Below are 22,484 nucleotides of genomic sequence, written 5' to 3'. Positions count from 1 at the left end.
AAGAAGGAAATTAGGAGAGCCAGAAGGAGCCATGAGAAGGCCTTGGCGGACAGGATTAAGGAAAACCCCAAGGCATTCTACAAGTATGTGGAGCAAGAAGATAAGACATGAAAGAATAGGGCCTATCAAGTATGACAATGGGAAAGTGTGTATGGAACCGAAGGAAATAACAGAGGTATATTATGAATACTTTACTTCAGTATGTACTATGGAAAACAATCTTGATGATTGTAGTGATGACTCGCAGCAGACTGAAAAGCTCGAGCATGTAAATATTAAGTAAGAGGATGTGCTGGAACTTTTGGAAAGCATCAAGTTCGATAAGTCGCCGGGACCGGATGAGATGAACCCCAGGCTACTGTGGGAGGTGAGGGAGGAGATTGCTGAGCCTCTGGCAATGATCTTTGCATTATCAACGGGGTCGGGAGAGGTTCCAGAGAATTGGAGGGTTGCAGATGTTGTTCCTTTATTCAAGAAAGGGAGTAGAGATAGCTCTGGAAGTTATAGACAGACAGACCGACATACTTTATTGATCCCGAGGGAAATTGGGTTTCATTACAGTTGCACCAACCAAGAATAGTGTAGAAATATAGCAATATAAAACATAAATAATTAAATAATAATAGGTAAATTATGTCAAGTGGAAATAAGTCCAGGACCAGCCTATTGGCTCAGGGTGTCTGGCATTCCGAGGGAGGAGCTGTAAAGTTTGGTGGCCGCAGGCAGGAATGACTTCCTATGACGCTCAGTGTTACATCTCGGTGGAATGAGTCTCTGGCTGAATGTACTCCTGTGCCTAACCAGTACATTATGGAGTGGATGGGAGTCATTGTCCAAGATGGCATGCAACTTGGACAGCATCCTCTTTTCAGACACCACCGTCAGAGAGTCCAGGTCCACCCCCACAACATCATTGGCCTTACGAATGAGTTTGTTGATTCTGTTGGTGTGTGCTGCCCCAGCAGACAACAACAAACACGATATCACTGGCCACCACAGACTCGTAGAACATCCTCTGCATCGTCCGGCAGATGTTAAAGGACCTCAGTCTCCTCAGGAAGTAGAGACGGCTCTGACCCTTCTTGTAGACAGCATCAATGTTCCTTGACCAGTCCAGTTTATTGTCAATTCGTATCCCCAGGTATTTGTAATCCTCCACCATGTCCACATTGACCCCTTGGCTGGAAACAGGGGTCACCGGTGCCTTAGCCCTCCTCAGGTCCACCACCAGTTCCTTAGTCTTTTTCACATTAAGCTGCAGATGATTCTGCTCACACCATGTGACTAGTGAGTCTTACTTCAGTGGTTGGTAAGTTGATGGAGAAGATCCTGAGAGGCAGGATTTATGAACATTTGGAGAAGTATAATATGATTAGGAATAGTCAGCATGGCTTTGTCAAGGGCAGGTTGTGCCTTATGAGCCTGATTGAATTTTTTGAGGATATGACTAAACACATTGATGAAGGAAGAGCAGTAGATGTAGTGTATATGGATATCAGCAGGGCAATTGATAAGGTACCCCGTGCAAGGCTTATTGAGAAAGTAAGGAGGCATGGGATCCAAGGGGATATTGCTTTGTGAATCAAGAACTAACTGGCTTTCCCACAGAAGGCAAAGAGTGGTGGTAGACAGGTCATCTTCTGCATGGAGGTCGGTCTCCAGTAGAGTGGCTCAGGGATCTGTTCTGGGACCCTTATTCTTTGTGATTTTTATAAATGGATGAGTAAGTGGAGGGATGAGTTAGTAAGTTTGCTGATAACACAAAGGTTGGAGGTGTTGTAGATAGTGTGGAGGGCTGTCAGAGGTTACAGCGGGACATTGACAGGATGCAAAACTGAGCTGAGAAGTGGCAGATGGAGTTCAATCCAGATAACTGTGAAGTGGTTCATTTTGGTAGATCAAATATGACGGCAGAATATAATATTAATGGTAAGACTCTTGGCAATGTGGAGGATCAGAGGGATCTTGGGGTCTGAGTCCATAGGATGCTCAAAGCAGCTGTGAAGCTTGACTCTGTAGTTAGGAAGGCATCTGGTGTATTGGCCTTCATCAATCATGGAATTGAATGTAGGAGCTGAGAGGTAATGTTGCAGCTATATAGGACCCTGGTCAGACCCCACTTGAAGTACTGTGCTTAGTTCTGGTTGCCTCACTACAAGAAGGATGTGGAAGCCATAGAAAGGGTGCAGAGGATATTTACAAGGATGTGGCCTGGATTGGGGAGCATGCCTTATGAGAATAGGTTGAGTGAACTCGGCCTTTTCTCCTTGGAGCGGCGGAGGATGAGAAGCGACCTGATAGAGGTGTACAAGATGATGAGAGGCATTGATCATGTGAATAGTCAGAGGCTTTTTCCCAGGGCTGAAATGGTTGTCACAAGAGGACACAGGTTTAAGTTGCCGGGGAGTAGGTACAGAGGAGATGTCAGGAGTAAGTTTTTTACTCAGAGAGTGGTGAATGTGTGGAATGGGCTGCCAGCAATGGTGGTGGAGGCGGATACGATAGGCTCTTTTAAGAGACTTTTGGATAGGTACATGGAGCTTAGAAAAATAGAGGGCTATAGGTAAGCCTTGTAGTTTCTTAGGTAGGGACACATTTGGACAACTTTGTGGGCCAAAGGGCCTGTATTGTGCTGTAGGTTTTCTATGTTTCTATTTTTCTAGAATTCAAAAAATCAAACCAAAGAACCAAAAGATTTTTTAAAAAATCTTCAAAAACTCTAAATATACCTAAATAATACAAACCAGCAATTAAGCTATGAATCTTGAAAGTATCTATGAATTTTTAAGCAACTAGCTTAAAAATATTTTGAATTTATCAAGCAATCTTTCACTTGCATTGAAATCAAGAAAAGTCCCCTTGTACCTTATCATAGTTGATGCAGATGGCAAATTTGCGATGTAATTTTAAGTAATTTAGCTCAAATTCCCTGTCCCAGATGACCCACAATTGGAGGGCAGTCTGCGAGTAACAGTGGGACTCAAACATGTCTGAAGATACTAAAATTGCTGTAATTCACTATAGTTATCCCACAAAATCCCTTCCCGCATTCCCCCACAACTGTACCAGTAGGGATGATTCATGTTCCCCATAACTGACTAGAAGCAATGATTTCTCAACCTATTTGTACCATATCTGACAGTTGCAAATGCTGATGGTTTCACTATAGTTATCCCACACAATCTAGGTTGTTGTGTCGGTTTAGCTTTTTGAGACATGCTGAAATCAAATGCAATGAAAGTTTCTTCTCCTTCCTTCCCCACCTATATATTGTTCAGATGATTTCTCAACACAGCCAGACCATAAGACACAGGTGCAGATTTAGGCCATTCAGCCCATCGAGTCAGCTCCACCATTCTATCATGGCTGATCCCGGATCCCACTCAACCCCATACACCTGCCTACTCACCATATCCTTTGATACCCTGACCAATCAGGAAGCAATTTCTGCCTTTAATATATGCACAGACTTGGCTTCCACCGCAGTCTGTGGCAGAGCATTCCACAGATTTACTACTCTGGCTAACAGAATTCTCTTTACTTCTATTCTAAAGAGTTGCCCCTCAATTTTGAGGCAACTTTGAATTTTTGAAGATTTTTTAAAAAGATCTTTTGGTTCTTCAGTTTAATTTTTTGACCATCTCGCACTTTTTAAAATTAATTGATTAATTCATTTAACATTAGTTATTTTAACTAATAAGATTGAAGATACCTGTCCCCACACCTCCCCCCTTACCACCATTCTGGGCCCCAGACAGTCCTTCCAGGTGAGGCAACACTTCACCTGCGAGTCTGCTACAGTCATCTATTGCATCCGGTGCTCCCAGTGCGGCCTCCTCTACATCGGCATGACCCGACGCAGATTGGGGGACTGCTTTGTCGAGCACCTATGCTCCATCCGTCACAATAGACAGGACCTCCCGGTTGCCACCCACTTCAACTCTGCCTCTCATTCCCATCTAGATATGTCCATCCATGGCCTCCTTTACTGCCATGATGAGGCCAAACTCAGGTTGGAGGAGCAACACCTCATCTACCGTCTGGATAGCCTCCAGCCTGGTGGTATGAACATTGAATTCTCCAGTTACTGGTAATTCCCTCCCCCTCCTCCTTCCCCTATCCCAGATCCCTCTCTGCCTCTCTCCCCTTTCAACTTTCTGCTTCTTTATCTCTACAGTTCTTTCATACTTATCCCCTCCCCCTCCCCCCTTTATCTTTCCTCTGATTGGTTTTCCACCTGGCGCCTCTAGGCCCTACCCCCTCCCCTATTATTACTGAGCTTCGGCCCTCTCTCTTCCCCCCCATTCCTGATGAAGGGTCTCGGCCCGAACCGTTGGCTACTCTTTCCTCACAGATGCTGCCTGACCTGCTGAGTTCTTCCAGCATTGTGTACGTATTCTAAAGATTGAAGATAAAATTGAAAGAGTGTAGAGAGAATTTACAAAAATGTTGCTGGGACTTGAGGACCTGAATTATAGGGAAAGGTTGAATAGGTTGGGACCTTATTCCCTGGAGCGTGGGAAAATGAGGGGAGATTTGCTAGAGGTATACAAGTGACAAGGGGTATAGATGGAGTAAACGTAAGCAGGCTTTTTCCACTGAGATTGGGTGAGACTAAAACTAGAGGTCATGGGTTAAGGGTGAAAGATGAAATGTTTAAGGGGAGCATGAGGGTGGTGAGATTGGAAGTGGTGGATGTGGGTTCAATTTCAACAGCTAAGAAAAATTTGGATAGGTACACAGATTGGAGGAGTATGGAGGGCTATGGTCTGGGTGCTGGATGATGTTGAGGTAGCATAATACTTTGGCACAGACTAGATGAGTCAAAAGGTTTAATTCTGTGCTGTAGTGTTCTGTCACTCCATGACTCTCACTAATATAGCTTGACAAAATTTTCAAAGAAAATCACTTCAAATATGATGGTTTGATCATGCATATAATATTTGCTGAAAAAGATATTAATTCATTCCCAATACGGGCTCAAAATTAATTCATAAACTGTGTATGTACTTGTTTTTATTTTAAATGGACCTATTAAAGTATTTGTTAACTAGTACTCTGCGAATTCTAGTGTCTAAAGTTGTAGGTATCTTCAATTAACGTGGCAATCCCATTATAAAGACTTCTGTTTATGTAATACCTTTCATATCCTCTAGGAGATACAAAATGCTTTTAAAACAGTGAAATACATTTGTAATTATTGTAATGTGGGAAATGTAAGAATTCACACAATTCAGGTTTTCAGAAAAGGTAATATAAGTGGCTGTTGACTATTAAATACGAAGAAGGTCGTTGTCAGCGTTCCCAAACTGTAGCATAGTGGTTAGCACAACACTTTACAGTACCATTGACCTGAGTTCAATTCCTGCCGCTGTCTGTAAGGAGTATGTACATTCTCCCTGTGACCGCGTGGATTTCATCTGGGCGCTCCGCTTTCTTCCCACGATCCAAAGATGTACAAGGTAGTAGGATAATTGTTCGTTGTAAATTGACCCGTGATTAGGCTAGGGTTAAGTCGGGGGTTGCTGGGTAGCGCAGCTCGAAGGGCTGAAAGGACCTTTTCTGGGCTGCATCTCAATCAATCAATCAATAACAAACAACTGCTCATTGAAGTAGTGCTGTTGATTTTTTATAATTACATACTATTGTTGCGTGTACCAAAACAGTGAAAAGCTTTGTTTTGCATGCCACCCAGACAGATCACTTCAAACATAAGTATATCGAAGTGGTACAGAAGGAAAGACAAAAGGCATAATTAACTGAAGAATATAGCATTACAGTCACAAAGGAAGTGCATTGTTGATAGAAGGATAAGGTGCAATGGCCGTGACAGAAAAGATTTTGAGATCAAGAGTTCTGATCAAGAGTCTTATTCTGGTATGAGTTTTCAAGCTGTTGGTGGTGGGGGTGGGGGGCTGTGGAGAAGAGAAAATGACCAGGGTAGGAAGGTCCCTCAATTATGCTGAGTGCTTTCCTGAACTAGTGGTCACCAGAGAGAAGGCTGATTTTCATGATTCAACTCTACTATTCCTTGCAGTCTTGGGCAGAGCAGCTATCCTTCCAAGTAGTCATGCATCCAGATATGATGCTTTCTATGGTGCATCTGTGAAAATCAAATAATTTCCTTTGCCTTATGAGGAAGTAGAGGCAATGATGTGCCTTTTTGGCCATAATGTCAACATGTTTGGACCAGGACAAATTGTTTGATATTTACACCAAGGAATTTTAAGTCTTTAACCAATTCCACCTTCAGTACCATTGGTACAGATGGACATGTTTCCTGTCCCACATACTAAAGTCAATGAACAGTTCTTTTGTCTTCCTGACATTAAGGGAAGGGTTGTTGTCTTGATGCCATGTTGCTAGGTTCTCTCCCCCTTGGGTTCTCTCACTCCTTCTTATTTTACATCTCATCGTTGATTGAAATCCAGTGGACTATGGTGATGTCACCTACAAACCTGTAGAGCAGGGGTTCCCAACCTGGGGTCCAGGGACCTCTCAGTTAATGGTAAAGCTCCATGGCAGAGAAAGGGAACCCCTGAAGTTAGAGCAGAATTTGCCCATGTAGTTGTAAGTGTATAGAGAGTAAAGTAAGGGGCTGAGGACAGAATCTTGCGTTCCAGTGTTGAGGAGGTGCTTCTGCCAACTCTTACTGATTGTGGTCTGTTGGTCAAGGAGTCAAGGGTCAACTTGCAGAGAAAGGTGTGAGTCCAGGAGTTGCAGATGAGTTTGTTCAGAATTATGATATTGAAGGCAGAGGCATAGTCAATAAATTATAACCTGATGAGTAGTTGGTGTTTTTGTTATCCAGATGTTCCAGAGATGAATGTAAGGTCAGGGCAATGGTGTCCACCATGGACCTGTTTCAGCAGTAGGTGAACTACAGTAGGTTGAAGTTGCCTGACAAACTGGAGTTGATGTGTGACCAGCCCCTCAAGGCACACCTGATGATGGATGTCAGAGTTAATTGGTAATCAGATTAAGATTTATTTATCACAGGTACATTGACACATACATCCAGTGAAATGCAGCATTTGCAATAACAACTAGCACACCCAAGGGCAGTCCGCAAGTGTTACCACATCTACTAGCACCAATAGCATGCCTGTCATGTTTAACAAAGCAACAGCACCCTCCCACCCACCCATTCATAGTCACAAGTCTAAACAACAATTAAGTCCAAGCCATGGCATTGCTTGACATCGCAGCCCAGTACCAGAAGTTTACAGACATAGACAGACAGACCATTGCCTTAATGTTCTTTGTGCACCTGTTGAGGCCTAGGTTCAACGTGTCTCATCCTAGAATCTGTTGTTAGCAAAATGCAGCATTTCCTCAGCACTGAGTAGGTCAAGCAGTTGCACTCAAATCCTTCAATTGAGATGTCTACCACAAACTATTGATTCTGGAGGCAACAGAACCACGGCCAGTTCATTCTTTGTATCAAGAGGAAATGTTGCAGGAATGTCCTAACATTTCTCCAAAGGTGAAAATAAGGAAGTTTGCTGCAGAATGTAAATGGTTTATGAATTTTATCAGGTAGATGGTATGGCTAGTTTCCCTAATTAGTATAAGGTGCAGTAATTTAAATACTATTTACCTTAAATACAATTACACAAATGATCAAAATGTACAATACTGAGCAATTTTAGGAATCTTTTTGGCCAGTGGGTGGTGAATCTGTGGAACTCACTGCCACAGACATCTATGGAAGCATATTCATTGGGTATATTTAAAGCAAGGTTGATAGGTTCGTGATTAGTAAGGGCATCAAAGGTTATGGGGAGAAGGCAGGAGAATAGAGGAGAGAGGGAAAATACATCAGCCATGTTTGAACGGCCAAGCAGACTCGGTGGGATGAATGCTCATATTCTCCTCTCACGTTTTGTTGTCTATTTCTTGCATTCATTGTAGTGTGCTATATTAGTTCCAAATGAAGAACATTTTGTTCATTCTTTTCAAATGAAATGAACTTTGAAAAAGTAACAAAGACATTTTTACATAAAGAAGATGACATTTGCACAAAGACAAAACAGCCGGAATAGAAAATGAATTCTTCACATCAGTCTGTACCAAGGAAAGGAATGTCAAATTCTCACTAAATATGTCTGTAGTCGAGATAATAGATGGTTTGAAAATTATTAAGAAGTTAACACAAAGGCTGAGGATATAGTAAAATAAGCAATTCACCTGGTCTGCGTGGCATGTATCTGAAGTTAGTGAGGAATGCCCAAGGGAGAAAGGTTCTTGCCTTGCAATGCTAGCCATTTCTGTCAGACCTGAGCATTTCCAGTATTTTCTGTTTTTGTTTCAGATTTCTGACTGTGGGTTCCAGCCCAACAGCTTGCCAGTTTCCAGTTGTTCCTAGATACCACAGCGGTGTCAGAAGATGCAAAAATGACAATTATAGCACCCTAGTATGGGAATCTGATTTGGGTTATATTCAATATTGCATTAACTTAGCCTACATCAAATTGCCCTCCAATCCAATCTGTAGCATCAAACTGTTAGGTGATCTTTATTCCTCATTCCAACATTTTTGTATGGAATGACTAGTAAACTCTAGAACAGGCAAGGATAAATACTAAATCTGTAGATGACAAATATCTATCATTTACAACTGAAGCCTCCCATAGGTTCTGACTTTATTATCTCCCTGTTATGATGCTTACTGTTAGTTCTGTCAAATTCAGGTCACTCAACTTACAACTCTACTTTTCATTCTCCCTGAATCTGCGTGTTAAATAATTGTGTAAATTGGTTTACATTTGAGAATCAAATCCCATTAGCCCTTGATCCTTCAAGTGGGATTTTCCCCAGTTCTTAATAACTTAGTCAATTTTGACCAGTATCAAAGCAATTCCAATCATTTCCTAGCTTTTTTGAATATAAATAAATTTTAAATTATTTCTAACAGATTGTAGAAGCAGCCTACGAGCCAGTACCAAAAGGACTCTACTCTTACCAAGTGCAAGAGACCATCAAAAGGTAATAAGTGATGATTGTCAAGTTGTTATTGAAATAGCCTTATTGACTGAATCAAATTGATTTTTCCCCACCATCCAATGATATACTGTACCGTTCAAAAGTCTTAGGCACTTATATATAGCTAGGACATTTGCACAGTACTATAGTACTGTAATTTTATGTATTGCACTGTGTACTGCTGCCAAAGAAAAAAACAAATTTCATGACTGAATTATGATTCTGATTCTGATAAGGACTAAGAGTGGGAAGGGGGCAAGGAAAGGGGAATCATGGTTAGGAAAAGGGGAAGGGCGAGGGGAGGAAGCGGCAATCAAATGACTTAGCCTGGTGTCTCAGGGCTGGGTATCTCTCCCCTCACTCCACATCCACACCTCTGCCCCAAGCACTCCTTCTCTGCCACCTGTCCCACACCCCTCCCATGGCACTCCACCCTTGCCGTCCCTAACATCCTTTGCTTCCGCCAGGTATACAAACTTGCTGTCCTCTCCATGTTGACATACAGTACTGTGCAAAAGTCTTAAGCACCCTAGCTATATATACAAGAGGTGATTGATAAGTTCATGACCTAAGGTAGAAGGAGTCAATTTTAGAAAACCTAGCACATTTATTTTTCAACATAGTACCCTCCTACATTTACACACTTAGTCCAGCAGTTGTGGAGCATACAGATCTTGGACCTCCAGAAAGTGTCCACAGCAGGGGTGATTGATAAGTTCGTGGCCTAAGGTAGAAGGAGATGAGTTATACAGCTCTCGTTACATGCAAATGCAGTTCAACTCTTTGAGTGAAAATGCAGAAAGTTTGGTTAATAACTCATCTCCTACCATAAGCCACAAACTTATCAATCACCCCTCATATGTCTAAGATTGCTGCACATTGCCGTATCTGCCCAACCTTTTGTCTAATACTACCACAGCATGATGAATGATATTGCTGGAAGCTCTTAAAAACAATCCAACTGACCATTACATGATGAGTCCCAATGGAGAGAGAAATGGAGGTATGGCGTATGTAATTAATAGTTGCATTGGAAGCTCTAGCATTCTTACAGTAAATTAATGTACATTATAGAAAAGACTTCATGACAATTATTCCTAGAAATTAACTATAGACTGTTGATTCATGTTGCTCCTTAATTAAAAAGTAATGTGTGTCATAAATCAGTGCCGCAGGGATTGGTGCTGGGTCCATTGTTGTTTACCATCTATATCAATGATCTGGATGATAATGTAGTAAACTGGATCAGCAAATTTTTAGATGACACCAAGATCAGGGTTGTAGTGGACAGTGAGGAAAGCTATCAAAGCTTGCAGTAGGATCTGGACCAGCTGGAAAAATGGGCTAAAAAATAGCAGATGGAATTAGTGCAGACAATTGTGAGGTGTTGTACTTTGGGAAGACCAACAAGGGTAGCTATTACACAGTGAGTGGTAGCGTGGAGGAGTGCAATAGAATAGCAAGGTCTGAGAATACAGATCCATCATTCCTTTAAAGTGGTGTCACGGGTAGAAAGGGTCATAAAGAAAGCTTTTGGTATGTTGGCTTTCATTTATCAATGTATTGAATGCAGGAGTTGGGATGTTATGTTGAAGTTGTATAATACATAAGTGAGGTCTAATTTGGAGTATTGTGTGCAGTTTTGGTCATCGACCTCCTGGAAAGATGTCGTTAAGTTTGAAAAAGTGCAGAGAAAATTTACAAGGATGCTTCCGGGTCTTGTGGCCCTGAGCTATAGGAGAAGGTTGAGTAGGTTAGGACTTCATTCCCTAGCAGGGAGATTTGATAGAGGTATACAAAATTATGAGGGGTATAGATAAGGTAAATACAAGCAGGCTTTTTCCACTGAGGTTGATTGAGGCTAGAACTAGAGGTCATGAGTTAAAGGTGAAAGGTGAAATGTTTAAGGTGAACAACATCACTCAGAAGGTGATGAGAGTGGAATGAGCTGCTAGCACAAGTGGTGGATTCGGGTTCAATTTCAACATTTAAGAGAAATTTAGATAGGTACATGGATGGGAGAGGTATGGAAGGCTATGGTCCAAGTGCAAATCGATAGGACTAGGCAGATGAATGGTTCAGTAAAGACCTCATGGGCTGTAGGGTCTATTTCTGTGCTGTCATGTTCTATGACTCTATGACTTTATGCTACGTGTTCACCACATATACTGTATACCATACTTTTCTTTTTATTTCAACAAATACCGGGCAGAACAATAGCTAGTGATTAGGAGAATGTTCATCACAACCTTCTCAAGGGCAACTAAGGATGGTCAGTTTAAATGCTGGCTCAGGTTGTGAAAGTCCACATCCTTTGAATAAATTGTAATAAAAATATGTGGAGATTAAATGCTGGCCCTGTCTGCAACACTCAAATCCTGTGAACAACCTACAAGGAAAGGTACCTTTATTTCATGCAGTTTGCTGTATTCTAACTTCAATTTTATTTTATCCATTTTATTGAGCTATATATTCCAGTGCCTTCATAGCATGCCCAAAATATTCAAAATGATTAAGGTTCAATTCCTTCCACTGTCTGTAAAGAGTTTGTAAGTTCTACCCATGACCACATGGGTTTCCTCTGGGTGCTCTGGTTTGCTTCCCCATTCCAAGGACATACAGGTTAGGGTTAGTAAGTTGAAGGTGTGCTACGCTGATGCTGAAAGCATGGCAACTCTTCTGGGCTCCCAGCACATCCTCCAGTTGTGGTAAACAGCACATTCCTGTATGTTCTGATATGCATGTGACAAATAAAGCTAATCTCTCTTTAAATCAGAGGAGTGGCTCAATAGCACTTCTGTCTGATCTGAACAAGCTCTGCACTATCTCAATGCGCTGTTACTGATTTGATCTGAATAAACAATATGCAAGACAAACTTTTCACTGTGTCTTGATACATATGACAATATTGTATACTGATGTACCAGGTGATAAGAGGCATAGATCAAGCGGACTACCAGATGCCTTTTCTCAATGCGTAAATAGCTAATATGAGGGAGCATAATTTTAAGGTAATTAGAGAAAAGTATGGGGGGGATGTCAGAGGTATTTTTTTACACAGGGAGTGGTGGGTGTCTGGAACGGGGTAGCGGTGAAGGCAAATACATTATGGACTTTTAAGAGATTCATAGATAGGCGCATGGATAATAGTAAAATGGAAAGTGATGTAGGACAGAAGGGTTAGTTTGATGTTAGAGTAGGTTAAAGGGTCAGCACAATATTGTGAGCCAAAGGGCCTGTACTGAGCTGTAATGTTCTATGTTCTAGGGGTAATTTTAATTTAATCCTATGTTTACTACAGATGGCAAATTTGGCTTAATTATTTTTCATCCCTGATTGTATTTTGAGACTGAGTTACTATATATTTTGTGTTGTATTTTAAAATAGGAAAGTTCACAAAGGTATTAGTCAGAGGATTGACTTCAAGAGCTAGAGGTTATATTATAGGTCAATAAAAAACTGATTACATCTGATTGGAATGTTTTGTTCATTTCTGGTCGCATAATTATAGGAAGGATGTGGAAGCTTTAGAGAGGGTGAAGAGATTTACCAAGATGCTGCCTGGATTAGAGAGCATGTCTTACGAGGATAGATTGAGTGAGCAAGAGCTTTTCTCTTTGAAATGAAGGAGGATGAGAGATGACTTGACCGAGGTGTACAAGATGATAAGAGGCATGGATAGAGTGAACAGCTAGCAAGGTAGAAATAGAGTGTAATTTTAAGATAACTGGAGTAAAGTATAGGTAGGATGTCAGCGGTAGTTCTTTTTCTGACAAATGAAGGGTTATTTGGGAGGGAATAGTTAGATTGATCTTAGAGTAGATTAAAAGGTCAGCACAAAATCATGGGGTGAAGGACTTGTACTGTGCTGTAATGTTCCATGTTCTGCATTTCAATAAACCAGTGCATTACCAAAACTATTCTGGGCTGGGTCTCTCAGAAGTAAGTGAGTAAATACATGGAATAAACTGATTTGATCTCATTTGTACCACATCTGTCTGCTGCAGATATACTTGTCCATGACAGCAGTAAAAGTTTCTGAAGAGACACACTTAATGGGATCACTCTTCATGTTGCGTGGCACTAACATTTTTCTGATCAGCATGGATTTAGGATAGGTGAATACCAGATCTCACCTGATGAATTAAAATACCTTTATTTCTAAATTTCGACAGGTGCTTGACTCCTGATTCTGAAGCGAGGCCTGACGTCGTGGAAGTGAGTGCCATGATTTCAGATATCATGATGAAATACATGGATGATTTATGCACAATGCAGATAACCATGGAGAAGAAGCTTGATCGGGAGAGGCGGCGCACACAGAAGTATTTCATGGAAGCTAACAGAAATGTTATGACCTATCACCATCAGCTCTCCATGATATCGCGGGTAAGATTTTTCTCTTAAGTGCCTTTGGATGACTTAGACTGTTAGAATCTGTGTTGAATCATTAAAATGCTCGGATGGTGATCTCTTTTTGTTGCCCAGTGTATTCTGGAAGGGGCCAACATACTTTCTGCTGCATTTAGAGAATGAAAGATTAGCTTTATTTGTCACATACAGTTGCATCGAAGCATACAGTGAATTGCATTATTTACGTAAATGACCAACACAGTCTGAGAATGTGCTAGGGGCAGCGCACAAGTGTCAACACACTTTCAGTGCCAACATAGAATGTTCACAACTCAGTAACTCTAGCTGTACATCTTTGGAATGCGGGAGGAAACTGGAGCACCTGGAGGAAAGCTGCATAATCACGAGGAGAATGTACAAACTCCTTACAGGTAGCAGTGAGAATTGAACCCCGATCTTCCAGTTGCTGGTGCCGTAAAGTGTAAAGCTAACTGCTGCACATCTTGCCACCCTAGCTGAACACGCTCCAATTCATGTTGGGGCTGCTTGGATGGTGCAATGAAATGACAAGGTCACATTTCTAAGTTAAAATTTACTTTTTTGTGTTAAAGGAGTATTATGATAAGTCAAGTTTGGGGAGCAGCAGTGGAACTGGCAGTCTGAAGAGTGAATCATCGGAAACTACTGGCAGCCCACTGGACGACTTGCACAGGTTCCATCTTAAAGATGATGAGAGACTGAGCGATGCAGTATTTCTTGAGAATATTAACTCTGCCATAAACATTGAAAAAGGTACAGTAAAGATTTTTTAATAAGAATGCATTGCTTTAACAAGAATAATTACATTCAAAGATGAGCTAAATTAAATGATTAATTAATCTAATGCGGTATGTTATTTAAAACAGAATGCACAATCAGACACTCGGATAAATAGAGCTAAACAGTTCAGTTGAAAGATATTTATTTTTTTACCTTGTAAATTATTTTATTTTTATTTAGAGATATAGCACAGTAACAGGCCCTTCCAGCCCAAAAACCCATGCCAGCCAATTGCACCCATATAACCGATCAACCTACTAACCCATACATCTTTGGAATGTGGGTGGAAACCAGAGCACCCAGAGCCAACATAGCTTACCCACAACTCACGAACACTAACCCATATGTCTTTGGAATGTGGGAGGAAACCTGAGTACCTGGAGAAAACCCACATGTTCAAGGGGAGAACATACAAATCCCTTACAGGCAGCGGCAGAATTGAACCCGACTCTCTGATGCTGTAATAGCATTGCGTTAACCACCACATTACTGAGCTGTCCTTGTTTAAAGCCTTTTTGATAATGTGATGTGTTAAATAATATTGCAGAAATTTTCCATGCAACTGTTAGAATACAAAATTTTATTTAAGATTGATATATGTTAGTGAACTAGTTTGATAAAAACATTGCTAGGTACCTTAATTGTTATTGTCATGCTGAATAAAGTAAGATGGTTATTGTTCAGGCATGAAAGTATTAAAAATTATTATTGATATAAAATAAATAGTAAAATTATAAAATGATTCTTTTGTACATCTTTATTTGTTAACTTTTCCTCTGTTGTGAATGTTTATCCAGAGATCGAAGATGAGTTAAATATTTCAGATCATTCAAGCAGCTCAAGCCCAAGCCCGATAAAAGATTCTACTCTGAGTGAGTGTAGCAAAAATCCTGTAGATTTTACCCATTTTGTATCTGTGTTCATCTATCAAAATGTAAAGTGAATGGATCCAGAAATTCTTGATGTTTGTTCCTGGCAAAGCAAACTCTTCATTCAGAATTTGGAAAGTTATTGCCTTGTAATGTTAAAGAAAAGGACAAAACACTGATGAATTTAGACAGCCTATTTTGAATTGGAATTAATTTATTATTGTCACATGTACTGAAATATAGTGAAAAGCTTGTCTTCAATACTTCTCATCCTGATCAGATACAGATCAGCAGTGCATTGAGTAGTACAAGGTAAAATAATAACAGAATGCAGAATGAAGTGTTGCCATTACAGAGAAGGTGCAGTGCATAATTATATAGATTGTGAGGTCAAAAGTCCAGCTTATTGTACTAGGGAAGCTGTCCTTGAGCTTCATGGCACATATTGTCTGTTCAGATCTGTGTAACTTCTGCCTGATGGGAGAAAGGAGAAGAAAGTAAGTCTGGTGTGGGTAGAAATCTTTGATAGGCAATCCTCTTTTCTCACTGCTGCCATCAGGTAGAAGGTACAAGAGCCTCAGGACTCGCACCACCAGGTTCAAGAACAGTTTCTACCCCTCAACCATCAGGATCCTGAACAAAAAGGGATAGCTACACTCATGTAAGGGCTCACTTAAGGACTCTTTTATATTGTTATTTCATACTTATTATTTATTGCTATTCATTTATATCTGTATTTACACAGTTTACAGTTCCTGATGTTTACAGTTACTGTTCTACAGGTTTGCTAAGTATGCCTGCAGAAAAAGAATATGGTGACATGTATGCACTCTGATAATAAATTCTACTTTGAACTTTAGTAAGGCAGTCAGGACTGTAGACAGTCTATGGAGAAGAGCCTAGTTCCTGTGATGTGTTAAGTTATCTCCATAACTCTGCCATTTTTTACAGTCATGGGCAGAACAGTTGCCATACTAAGCCAGTCAGTGTAAAAGAGAAGTGAGAGTAGATAATGGACCACTGGAAAATGAGGCTGGAGAGGTAGTAATAAGAGACAAGGAAAGAGCAAACAAATTGAAAGAATACTTTGCATCAGTCTTCTCTGTGGAATGCACTTGAGTTCAAGAGTATCAGGGGGCAGAAGTGTGCGAAGTTGCCATTACTAGGGAGAAGATTCTTAGGAAACTGAAAGGTCTGAAGGTAGCTAAGTCACCGGGATGAGATGGAATATACTCCAGGGTTCTGAAAAAGGTGGTTGAGGAGGTCTTAGAGGCATTAGTAATGATCTTTCAAAAATCACTGGGTTCTGGACTGGTCTTAGAAGACTAGAAAATTGCAAATATCACTCCATTCTTCAAGAAGGGAGAGAGGCAAAAGAAAGGAAAATTATAAGCCAAATAGTCAGACCTCAGTGGTTGGGAAGATATTGGAGTTGATTACGTATTAAGGATGAGATGTCAGGGTATTTGGGGCACATGATAAAATAGGCCGTAGTCAACATGGTTTTCCAAAGGGAAAATCTTGCCTGACAAATCTGTTGGAATTCTTTGAAGAAATAACAAGCCGGATCGATGAGAGAGTCAGAGGATGTTGTGTATTTGAATTTTCTTAAGTCCTTTGACAAGGTGCCACACATGTGGCTGCTTAACAAGTTAAGAGTCCATGGTATCATAGGAAAGATACTAGCATTGGTAGACCACTGGCTGATCAGCAGGAGGCAAAGAGTGGGAATAAAGGGAGCCTTTTCTGCCTTGCTTCCAGAAACTAGTGGTGTTCCACAGTGGTCAGTGGAACTGCTTCTTTTTACGTTATGTGCCAATGATTTGGATGAAGGAATTGATGATTTTGTGGCCAAGTTGGCCGGCAAAACAAAGATAGGTGGAGGGACATGTACTTCTGAGGAAGTTGAGAGACTACAAAAGGACAGACAGGTTAGAAAAATGGGCAACGAAGTGGCAGGTAGAATACAGTGTTGGGATGGTCATGACTTTGGTAGAAGAATTTTCTAAATGGAGAGAAAATTCAAAAACCTGAGGTGCAAAGGGACTTAGGAGTCTTCATGCAGGAATCCCTAAAGGTTAATTAGCAGGTTGAGTTGGTGGTGAGGAAGGCAAATACAATGTTAGTATTAATTTCCAGAGGACTAGAGTATAAAAGCAAGGATGTGATGTTGTAGCTTTACAAAGCACTGGTGAGGTCTCACTTGGAGTTTTCTGAGCAGTTATAGGCTGGCTTATCTAAGAAAGGATGTGCTAACACACTGGAGAGGGTTCAAAGCAGGTTTATGAAAATGATTCCAGGATTGAAAGGCCAAGAAGAATAGTATGAGCTGCCTTATTGATTATTATCCAGCAGCACTCACACTTACGGTAATGAAATGCATTGAGAGGTTGGTCATGGCTTGAATCAGCTCCTGCCTCAGCAAGGATCTGGACCCACTGCAATTTGCATATCACCACAATTAGTCTACACAGACGCAAACTCACTGGCTCTTTGCACAGTCTTATCTCATCTAGACAATGCAAACACCTATGTCAAGATGCTGTTTATTGACTATAGCTCAAAGATTAACACCATCATTTCTACAGAACTGATTGAGAAGTTGCCTCTATACCTCCCTCTGCAATTGGATCCTTAACTTCCTAACAGGAAGACCACAATCTGTTTGGATTGGTAATAACACTTCCTCCTCGCTCACAATCAACATTGATGCACCCTCCAGGATGTGTGCTTAACCCACTGCTCTACTCTCTCTATACCCATGACTGTGTGGCTAGGCATAGTTCAAATGCCATCTATAAATTTGCTGATGATACAACCATTGTTGGCAAAATCTCTAATGGCAACAAGAGGGTGTACAGGAACCACCTAGTTGAGTGGTGTCGCAGCAACAATCTCGTACTCAGTGTCAGTAAGACCAAAGAACTGATTGTGAATTTCAGGAAGGGTAAGATGAGAGAATATGAACCAATCCTCATAGAGAGATCAGAAGTGGACAGAGTGAGCAATTTCAGGCTGCTGGGTGTCAACATATTGATGCAGTTATAAAGAAGGAAAGACAGCAATTATATTTCATTAGGAGTTTGAGGAGATTTGATTTGTCACCTAAAACACTCAAAAACTTCTACAGATGTACTGTGGAGAGCATTCTGACTGGCTGTATGTCTGGTATTGGAGGGGCACTACTGAACAGGATCGAAAGAAGCTACAGGAAGTGGTAGAGTTATTCAGCTCCTTCATGGGTACTAGCCTCCATAGTATCTAAGACATCTTCAAGGACCAGTGCCCCAAGAGGTGGCATCCATTATTAAGGTCCCCCCATAAAGCAGGACATGCCCTCTTCTCATTGTTATCGGCAGGAAGGAGGTACAGAAGCCTGAAGACACACACTTAGTGATTTAGGAACAGTTTTTTCCCCTCTGTCATCTGATTTCTAAATGGTCATTGAAACTATGAACGCTACCTCACTTTTTTATTATTTTTATTTTTGCACTATTTTTAAGTTAACTGTTTAATATACATATATACACTTACTATAATTGATATTTTTTCTATATTTATCATGTATTGCATTGTACTGCTGCTGCCAAATTAACAAATTTCATGACATATTAATTCTGCCGGCGATGATAATTCTGAGTCTGATTCATATGAGTGTCTGATGGCTCTGGGCCTCTACTCACTGGAGTTCAGAAGAATGAGGAGTGACCTCATTGAAACCTATCAAATGTTGAAAGGCCTCAATAGAGTGGATGTGGAAAGGATGTTACCTATGGTGGGGGAGTCTAAGCCTTTTGGTAAAGGGCATTGATAATAAATTTACTTTAACTAATAGATTATGAAAGATAAGATTATTAATTTATGTTTTCTTCTACTGAGCATTCAATGATCAATTGTTGCCAAGCTGACTGCTTAAGAGATAATACATAACTGGTAAATCCAAGACCCACTGATGACCTTACAATATTGATCAAAGTTACTTACAAGTCTGTAAGTTCTCAAACTTGAACTTTAGGCTGTAATATTAATTAACTTAGTCAGTTTGGCAGTTAGGAACAAAAATTGAGCTTCAGAGACAATGCACTGTAGGTAGGCAAAAACTACTCAGTGTTCACAACTTTGGTCACTATGTAATTGATTTGCAGCTTCACACTAGTCCTTGCTACAAGCATTGCTTGCCTTGCCATTCTCATTGTGTATGATACGCAGTGGTTGCTGCTAATATGTGCTTGAGGACAGAATTAGGTTTAGTGTTAATAAAGAACCCATGTTTAGTGTTGGAAGAACTGAATGGTTAAGGTGGTGGATGAGGTGTCAGGCAGGCAGGCTGCTTTATTCTAAATGGTGTCAAGTTTCTTCAGATTTGTCGGAGCCATACCTATCCAAGCAATGGAGATTACACCATCACTCTCCTAAGTCTGGCATTATAAAGCATCAGAGACTAAGGAAATGATTCACTTGCCATTGAATATCCAGCCTCTAACCCCTTGTAGTCACAATATTTATGTGTCTAGGAGCCATGTATATGTTCTCTATCTGTTTTGTATTCTGTGTTGCATGTTTATTATGGTAACTAGTCACATGAGTGGGGACGTGGAAAAGGCAAAGGGAATAAGTTACTTATTCTTGCTTATTTTGTGGCAGTTTGTAGCTTGGGACCGGTGGAGGTCATATCTTTGCTGAGATAACACTGAATAAAGCTTAGCTTACATTTAGGTACGCTTAAGTTTCATCGCTTCAAGTTTCTATGTTTGCTAATTGCTAATAAAGGATTGAACTGCACTGTACTGTAATTGATTTACTTATTATTATTTTTTCTTTCTTCTGTATTATGTATTGCATTGAATTGCTGCTACTAAGTTATGAAAATTTCACGACACACTCTGTTGATAATAAATCTGATTCTGAATAAAGGATTTGAATTTTGTGGCAATCATTGGAGCTGAGGGCATGTCATGCAAGTATAACAGCCCCGTAGCAGTCACAGGCTAGCAGCAATTGTTTTGGTTTTATAATATGTTATAAATATGTTCCAGATGCTGGGAGAGTCCAGTACCAGAGGGCATGGTTTGAGAATAAGGGGTAGGTCATTTAGGACAGAGTTAAGGAAAAACTTCTTCTCCCAGAGAGTTGTGGGGGTCTGGAATGCACTGCCTCGGAAGGTAGTGGAGGCCAATTCTCTGGATGCTTTCAAGAAGGAGCTAGGTAGGTATCTTATGGATAGGGGAATCAAGGGATATGGGGACAAGGCAGGAACCGGGTATTGATAGTAGATGATCAGCCATGATCTCAAAATGGCGGTGCAGGCTCGAAGGGCCGAATGGTCTACTTCTGCACCTATTCTCTATTGTCTATTGTTTTGCCGCTGCAATGTGGTTGATGCAATTACATTTCTGGTCAGTGGTGACTGTCAAGACATTTATGCCAACACAACATTGTATATAAAAGAAACGTGCCTGGACTTTATTTTGTTGAAGATGACATGACATTGCCTGAAATGTGTATAAATGAGTGTTACATGATGTTATTGGATCCTTCACTGATGTTGTGTAGGTTGAGATTGCTTTGTTTTCTGAATTGTGAATGCCATTGAACATTGAGATGTTTGCTCAGCTTCTGATCTGATAATAAAGACAGGTCAGTGATGAGCAATTAAAGTTGGATGGTTCAGAACACACTGCCTTGAGAACCTCATGCAGTGATACTCTGTAGCTGATATGATATATCTCCAGTACCTCCAGCCACCCTCCTTTTGTTCAATACATGGCTTGGTCAATGGGAGTTTTCCCTTTTGATACTCTTGACCAGATCACCAGGGTTCCTTGAAGTCTAATTGGTCAAGGTCCTGTACTTCACCTCCCCTTTAGAATTCAGCTCTTCTGCCCATGTTGGACCAAGATTGATGATGCCAGGACCTGTGCCATCCTGCACAAAACCCATCTGGATGTAGATGAGTAGGTTATTGGCAAAGATGTTTAATTTAGTAGCCCTGTTGATGTCACCTACTGGCAACATTGCAGATATTTGAGGGTATACAGTAGGCTATTACTCAGTGGATTGGATCAGCTGCATATCAACAGATTTTGCGCTACAACTGTCATATAGATATGAGTGCTGAAACTACACTGGAAGGAGAAGGTAAAATGATTAAGATTTATTTATCACATGTACATTGAAACAGTGAAATTTGTGTTAACAACCAACATAACAGAAGGATGTGCTGGGGGCAGCCCACAAGTGTCACCACACATTCTGGCACCAATAATAAATAATTGAATTTTTAAGTCATGGTAGGATTTGAGCTCAGTATTCCACATTGTTAGCCCAGTGTAGCGAGTTACTAACCTGGCAAATTAACCACTGCACCATCACTCAGACAAGTGTGGTTTGTTCTGGAGCATAAGTCTTCAGCATTACAACCAAGGTGTTCAGTGATTCCATTGACTTTGCTCTGTCTAGTGGATGCAGCTATTTGGCACAGGCTCAATTTGTTTGCAAATAGTTCAGCCTTCTCCTTGGTATGTGTACACTGAGCTCAGCCTTCATTTAGGATGGAGGTATTCTCAGAGCTGCCTAGCTGCCTTCTCTTAATAGATGCCAAGCCAGTTGTAACTGACCTACGTAGCTCTAATTTGATCTATTGGTTATAGAATTGTTAGCTCTGTCTATTGTTGTTATTATTTTACTTTGCACTTACCCCAATGCAGCGTGTAGAGAAATGACCTGTACGGACGGTATCCAGGACAAATTTTTCTACTGTACTCTAGTTCATATGACAATAATAGATCAATTTATCAAATAAGTAGTTGACACTTATTTCAAAATACCTGAAGTCGGCAGATTTAAATATAACCATGTAAGTGATGTACTGGACTTGTATGAGAATGACTATTGTATTATATAATCTTATTCTCAATTATGAATGTGTAACTATATTTAGTTCTTTTCATAAATCAACTGAAACTACGTGTTCAAATCAGTTAAGTAATTCTGCTGAGAATTATTAAGCAAATACAAAAACCTGTGCAATAGTTTGATTTTTCTTTTAAAGGGCATACTTCTCCCTCTAATGTGTTTAGTCAGGGACTACTGCTGCCGTCAGGGTCCAGAGCAGAAGTCGTGCACTTCAACAGCAGCCTTCAGGCTTATTCCCTTGAAAGCTCTGACTGTCTCAATATAACAGGTAGAATTACTTTGGAATAAATCTTTCATAACTAGCCGTCACTGACAGGTGACTTAGTTTACTGTATTCTAATTTTTCCCAAGAGAAAATGTTTCAATAACCTCTAAATTGGGATTTCCAAAGATGAATTGTACATTTTAATATATAGAGACTGATATTTATTTTGCTGACAGTAAAACTATTTATTTTCAATCCTATAGCCACAAAATAATAGAACAGCTCCATGTATTGACAGGCTGCCTGACACATTAATGGTTCAGGTTTCCATCATAATG

General features: G+C 40.4%; 1 protein-coding gene across 11 annotated transcripts in view; it reads left to right on the top strand.

Annotated features, from left to right (window-relative positions):
- nek10 (NIMA-related kinase 10) overlaps positions 1 to 22,484 on the top strand; it is a 111,171-nt gene that overhangs the window by 59,441 nt on the left and 29,246 nt on the right. For 9 of the 11 annotated variants that reach the window (XR_009506943.1, XM_059945004.1, XM_059945003.1 and 6 more), the window contains 5 exons: positions 8,918 to 8,988; positions 13,161 to 13,374; positions 13,950 to 14,130; positions 14,955 to 15,029; positions 22,078 to 22,209. Coding sequence is in view for 9 of the 11 variants with exons in the window: in XM_059945004.1 (XP_059800987.1) it covers positions 8,918 to 8,988; positions 13,161 to 13,374; positions 13,950 to 14,130; positions 14,955 to 15,029; positions 22,078 to 22,209 (673 nt within the window). In the remaining 2 variants the exon portion in view is untranslated. The remainder of the gene's footprint in view (positions 1 to 8,917; positions 8,989 to 13,160; positions 13,375 to 13,949; positions 14,131 to 14,954; positions 15,030 to 22,077; positions 22,210 to 22,484) is intronic. The other 2 variants (XR_009506944.1, XM_059945006.1) reach the window with 1 other exon arrangement.

This window comes from Hypanus sabinus, chromosome 20 (genome assembly GCF_030144855.1).
Source record: "Hypanus sabinus isolate sHypSab1 chromosome 20, sHypSab1.hap1, whole genome shotgun sequence".
NCBI classification, from domain to species: Eukaryota; Metazoa; Chordata; class Chondrichthyes; order Myliobatiformes; family Dasyatidae; genus Hypanus; species Hypanus sabinus.
This window is presented reverse-complemented; position numbering and strand designations above follow the sequence as displayed.